The sequence below is a fragment of the Zeus faber genome, assembly GCF_960531495.2.
Source record: "Zeus faber genome assembly, chromosome: 12".
In the NCBI taxonomy this organism is placed as follows: domain Eukaryota; kingdom Metazoa; phylum Chordata; class Actinopteri; order Zeiformes; family Zeidae; genus Zeus; species Zeus faber.
Genome location: NC_137196.1, coordinates 20441224 through 20448082, shown reverse-complemented (window position 1 = coordinate 20448082; position 6859 = coordinate 20441224). Strand labels below are relative to the sequence as shown.

General features: G+C 43.8%; 1 protein-coding gene across 1 annotated transcript; it reads right to left on the bottom strand.

The window, feature by feature from the left end:
- Positions 1–281: 281 nt before the first annotated feature.
- lrrc30a (leucine rich repeat containing 30a) lies at positions 282–3743 on the bottom strand. Its single transcript, XM_080011585.1, has one exon. It carries the CDS (start codon positions 3553–3555, stop codon positions 2656–2658), a length of 900 nt encoding a protein of 299 aa, XP_079867711.1. The 5' UTR covers positions 3556–3743; the 3' UTR covers positions 282–2655.
- Between the last annotated feature and the right edge of the window lie 3116 nt (positions 3744–6859).

The window sequence follows — 6859 nt, the reverse complement described above, 5'->3', positions numbered from 1 at the left end:
CTCAGCACTTCCTATTTGGACTATTTATTATTTTGGAAAAAAATAATCAGAGCAAGCAAAGGAGGTGTTTCAATGTTATTTTGTGTTGGAAGCTATATATATATGTATATATATAAAAAATATATAATAATTAAAATTAAAAATAAATAAAGAAAATAAATTATATATATATATATATATATATATATATATATATATATATATATATATATATATATATATATATATATATATACTGTATATATATATATATATACACTACTAACAAAAAGTTTGGGATATTTGGCTTTCGGGTGAAATTTATGGAAAATGTAAAAAGGTTCACGCTACAGTGATATTATATCATGAAAGTAGGGCATTTAAGTAGAAGCAAGCAATGGTGATTTCCTCATCTCAAACAATTTATTGAAACAAAAGCCAACAACAGTGGTGGGTTTACCACAACAAAAAATGTCAACGTCTCAATAACTTGTCATGTGGCCTTGAGCATCAATTACAGCTTGACAGCGACGTCTCATGCTGTTCACAAGTCGACTTATTGTCTGCTGAGGCCTGGCCCCCCACTCTTCTTGAAGAGCGGCCCTCAGGTCATTGAGGTTCTGGGGTACAGAGTTACGAGCCTCTACACGGCAACTCAGCTGATCCCACAGGTTTTCTATGGGATTCAGGTCTGGAGAAAGTGCAGGCCACTCCATTTGAGGTACTCCAGTCTCCAGCAGCCGTTCCCTAATGATGCCACCTCCATGAGCTGGAGCATTGTCGTCCATGAAGATGAAATGAGGCCTGTGTTGTTCATGCAGGGGCACAATGACTGGATTAATAATGTTATTCAGGTAGTATGGGCTTGTCACTGTACCATTCACAAAGTGTAGGGCAGTTCTGTATTGACTAGACTACACCTAGACTACACCTGCCCACACTGTAACACCACCAGTACCTCGCTATGGCGAGGTACTGTTGATCAGTTGTTCGGTTTCGTCTTGGTCTCATGATGTCAAAATGTGAACAGCATGATGAAGATGACTGTTTAAATACCAATTCTAATTGAACCAGGAAATGTATTGGTCGATTCATGGATAAAAACACCTGTTGTGAATTTTGCCGTTCAGCTCCTTGTTAGAGAACAGCAAGTTGTGTGAAAAGTACTGAAACATTGAACAGTTGGAGATGTGCATTCAAAAGTTTAGAGAAGGTCAAATTAAGTTCACCTGTAAATGTTATAGTGCATTTTGGGTTCATCCTGAAATTTCACCCGAAAGCCGAATATCCCTAACTTTTTGTGAGCAGTGTATTTATATATATACACACACTGATCAGCCACAACATTGAAACCACCACTCATAACGACTAATTTTGTGTATCTCCCCCTTGTGCCACCATAACAGCTCTGACCCGTGGAGGCATGGACTCCACAAGACCTCTGAAGGTGTCCTGTGGTATCTGGCACCAAGACGTTAGCAGCAGATCCTTTAAGTCCTGGAAGTTGTGCAGTGGGGCCCTCATGTTCCAGCACATCCCACACATGCTCAATCCGACCCTAACCCCGGTCAGCCACATGATATAAAAGAAAACATGATTCATCAGACCAGGCCTCCTTCTTCCATTGCTCCATGGTCCAGTTCTGACGCTCACGTGTTCATTGTAGGTGCTTTCAGTGGTGGACAGGGGTCAACATGGACACTCTGACTGGTCTGCAGCTACACAGCCCCATACGCAGCAAGCTGTGATGCACTGTGTGTTCTGACACCTTTCTATCACAGCAACATTTACTCTTTCACCAATTTGCGCTTCAGTAGCTCTTCTGTGGGATCGAACCAGACAGGCTAGACTTCACTCCCCACGTGCATCAATGAGCCTTGGTTCGCCCATGACCCTGTTGCCAGTTCACATGGTTGTCCTTCCTTGGACCACTTTTAGTAGGTACTAACCACTGCATAGCAGGAACACCCCACAAGACCTGTCCTTTTGGAGATGCTCTGACCCAGTAGTCTGGCCATGACAATTTGGTCCTTGTCAAAGTGGCTCAGATCCTTACGCTTGCCCATTTTTCCTGCTTCCAACACATCGACTTCTAGAACTGACTGTTCACTTGCTGCCTCGTATATCCCACCCCTTGACAGGTGCCACTGGAAGGAGATGATCAATGTTATTCACTTCACCTGTCAGTATTTTTAATGTTGTGGCTGATCGATTTATATATATATATATATATTTATTCAGTATGTATACAGTATTTAATTATTCATTTATTTATACGTTGCCAAGAATTCTCACAATTGACACTGCTTTTTTCGTAAACAAATACAACAAAAGAAATGCAATTGGCTCTTTGTATCTTTATCCCAACATGGCTACAAGTTTCAAGTCAAAAGCAGAAAAAAACCAAAACATATAACAACGTATAAATCTAAGACGTTTTCTTCCATGATGTTCACGTTAAGTAATGTTCGTCTTTGCTGCAGAGTCTTGAAGAGTTAGGAAAGTGAATGTCAACACCTCTCAGTACTCACATCATAGTCACCACCTGCTCCAGGACAGATTGTCTGGACCGCAATGATAATTGCAAAACACGCGCAGACTCACACACACACACACACACACACACACACAAACAGTCCCACACACACACTCACACTCACACACAGAGGGTGTCCCTCACGTGGGTTTGAGGTAGTTATAGAGGGCGGTGAGACCTCCTTGCAGCACCTCTTGAATGGGCTTAAGGAGTGGGTTGTGGACGATGTGAAGCCCTTTGTCCAGCGGATGGCAGGCCAGCTTCCTGAGCCTGCTCAGCAGGTACATCTCCACCGGAACGCTCTGCAGGTCATTAAAGTCAACGTTGAGGAGTTCCAGTGAGTCTAGGAAGCACAGGGTCTTGGGAAGTGTGTGAATATAGTTTCCCTCCACGATTAGGATTTTCAGGTTAACCAAGTCCTGGATCTGGTCGGCGATAACCTCCAGGCGGTTGCAGGCCAGGTGCAGAAAGACCAGGCCCTTCATGCCGTAGACGCAGGTGGGGATGTGGGCCATGCGGTTATGGCTGAGGTTCAGCTTGGTCAGGTTGCGCATGGCCGCCAAGGTGCCCGGTAGGGCTGTGATCTGGTTGTTGGCCAGGCTGAGCACCTCCAGGCGGGTGCAGGAGCCCAGCTCCTCTGGCACCTCGCTCAGACGGTTGCGGTAGGCGAAGAGAACGCGCAGCTTCTTGAGCAGCCCGATCTCGGGCGGCAGGCTGGACAGGTTGTTTCCCCACAGGTTGAGGACCACCAGGTTGTCCAGGCCGCCCAGAGCAGGGGGCAGACTGCAAAGGCAGTTCATGGACAAGTTCAGCTTTTCCAGCTCCCTGAGCTCCCACAGCTCCACAGGTACCTCGTCCAGCCCCCGCATAGCCAGGCTCAGGGTGGTGTAGCCAAAGTGCATGGTGGACTGCTTGCGGATCCTCTCCACTGCCGAAGACAGGCCCGGGTGGTCATCCCTGCCGGCGCTCCTCCTGCCCTGGCTCAGGCTGACCTCGCTCAGCTCCTCTTTGGAAAAACTGCGAGACTGCCTCCCGCCCATAGCCTTCGCAGTATTAATAGTTTTTGTCTGCAAAACAACAAACGCTCACCGGTTGTTAAATGTGAACCTGGAGCACCCGGAGGTCCGCTAATGATGAAGGCTTCCACTTGCTCTCCAGGGATCTCGAGCGAGCCACCGAATGCATGGTCGGTGCCAATATCAGGGTGTTCGCCGGTCGTCGTTGTTGTAGAGCCTGCGCAGGGCCATTTGGCAGTGGCTTGAGTCCTCGCTGGGGTTTACTCTGGCCGAGCGCTGTGGCAGTGCGCTGTAACACAGCACTGTTGGGGAATGCGGACTGTGTCGCCCAGACCGACCGCCTGTCTTACTGAATTTCATTCGGCAGCTGGTGCTGTCACTTCACATGACCGCAAGTCACAGCCACCCAACCCCCAATGGGACGGACGGTGATTGTGGGGTTTAGCTCAATCAGTTGATGTCACTGCTATGAGCTCATACTGCCCTCGCTCACACACACATGCACACACACATGTTCGCACGCAACGCGGAAGCGCACAAACGAGCACATTCACACTCCAGCGCAACCCTAAATAGACAGACACACATAGTTGCACAGGCGTGTATTAAAAGCCTTAAAGATCTGGACGTGTTGTAAGCTACAGCTGTTCCTGCATCGCATTTTACCGGCCACTATTTTTCTGGCATTCAACATACCAGTTTAGCACCTTGTGCACTGACCATAATCGCCACGTACATAAAGATTGTGTGTGTGTGTGTGTGCGTGCGTGCGTGCGTGTGCGTGTGCGTGTGTGTGTGAGTGTGGTGTCCACACGTGTGAATGTTCCTTTCCTCTCGACTTAAAAATGGCACAGAGCCGTCAGCTACGAAAATACTGATACAGTTCTCAAAAAAGAAACAGTTCTGGGAGGTATTAGTTGAAGATCAGGGACATACACAGACTTAGAACGACTTGATCCCAAGCACAACAAGCCATATGCCCAGTGTATAGAAGTGGCTTAGTTTTAAATGTATGTGTGTAAGTAAGTCCGCTCTGAAATGTTCTGACCAGGCTCTTATTTATGTGTCTCTGATGTCCCATATCCACATGATTTAACTTTTGATAAAGTTTCATTTTGAAATATTACATGTAACCTCGTCCCTTCATTGCTGAATGTTTGACTTTGCTTCAGGGCTAAACTTAGGCAACTTTTCCGCCGCAAGTCCCCTAAATTTGATTTTGCTGTACAGATATTCTATTGTAAGGGACAATATTGTTGGTGCACTATGAACCAAATAACACAAACCAATAACAAGGGAGACGCTTATCTGGTTAGAAGATGTATGTATGGATGGAGCTATCCATTAGGTTCTTAAGCTACATAAATATTGGGGGTTTGTTCAGTCATTATACAATAAATAACTCGATAAATAATTACTACTTAATGGAAAATAAAGTCGAAATAATGTCACAATGGGTCAAAAATAAATTCATCGTCAAATAGTTTAAGTATAATTCACAAGTTTTATTAATTTGTCTATTTATTTATAGATCTGTATGTATTTGTTGCAAAATTAAGTGTAATCAAGAAATCTGTTATGTTCACGTGATACCTATATTATGATAGACTTAATCAGAAAAAATACGAAGAAATAATAAGGAAAAAAAAAGTTTGTTTACCTCTTCTATGTGCTTCAAGTCAACAGATGGCCATGAGTAAAAAAAAGATGATTTTTCTTTTTCTTTTTCCTTTATATTTGAGCTTGAGGTCATGTGGAGTGAGCCCAACACAGTTCAATGAGACGATATTCAAACATAATACATAATTCCACACTCCTGGTGCCAAATTCTCAAAGAAAAAAAATAAAATAAATACACATTAATAACTCGTCATAATTGAGGCGGAACAGTTAAATTTTTTAAGGCAGACGAGGGGGATGATTCCCGAGTCTCTTTAAGTCCACGCCCAGAACAGCAACCACTCACTAATACATATCAAGTCCAGTGCTTGAAGCGGGGAAAAATATGCACCGGTGCTCCCCTTCTTCACACGTTGGCTGGAGGGCGCTATTTAAGTCGGAATTTCGGAGCTGATCGCTCGCGCCTGAGTTTGCCAAGATAACAGACCTGCCGTCACGGCAACCCCAAGCCGGAGCTCGCAGCTTGTGCGTTCTAATCATTTTTAAGAAGAAGTGCGCTACCGCTCATTCAAATATGATATCTTTCACAATATGTCCACTTGATTTGACCACTTTGGAGGGCAGCTTGTGAGCAGTGGTGGCGCGCAAGAAAAACTCCCGGTCCACAAAAGAGTAAAGCCTAGTGGCTCTCTGGAGATACACTTCTTCTGCTTGACGCTTTCTTGGCTTCACACATTTATTCTGATCCGTGAATGGGTTTTGGTATGAAAGTACTTATTAGTAAATTAGTATGAGGCTTTTAGCTGAAGTTGCCTTGGTTATTTTGTTCACTTTTTATCTCACCATGAGTGAGATGGTGTTGAGAAGACTTAATTATTCTCCTTTACAAAAGCAGGAAACTCACTTTATATTCCCACATGACTTAGTGTATTTTCTTTTATATTTTTTGTATTACAGAAATATCACATTTCCTTTAAAAGGGACCTATTATGCTCCTTTTCAACAGGTTAATATGAGGTCTCCAAACAGCGTCTTTCAAGTTATTTGCTGAAAGTACCACTCAGGTTCTGCATTCTAGCCAGTGCGACATGCCTCTATACCATCCTGTTCCAAAACGGGCTGTTTTTTTGTGGGTGTAGCCACTCTCCTGAGACCCCTGGTTTGTGAGCCAATGGGGTTTGAGCTTCACTCCGGATTCCCTTGTATTTGTAAGCTCTGTAAACCTTTACCGATTTCACCTCATCAGTCCACCAAAATCTATTTCTGAACAAATTTGAGGCGAGAAATAAGCAATGCAGTTGCTGAATCTTCACTCATATTAGATCTACAAGTCCTCATTTAACGCTTGTTCCGTCTTTCGTTGCCGTGCTCCAAGCTTCCGGGACACACGGACACCGGGACTCTTGGACGCGGGGAATTTTTTGTTTCATGTAGATGTCGGAAAATAAAATAAAATAAAATAAATTAAAATGAATACATCTACAATAAAAACACACTGTTTTTATTGGTTTTGTTTGGAGAAACGCACAGCAGATCGCGCGCCGTAGTCTATCTACTGCGTACTTCTTTTTTTTTTTCTTGAAAGAAACACAGCAGAATTATTTTTTAAATACTTACATTTCCATCACCTACAGTTTCTTCCCCGACCGTCGGTATTAATTCCTCTTTCTTTTCAGAGATTTGTTTGTTTGTTGAGTTACTCAGGTGG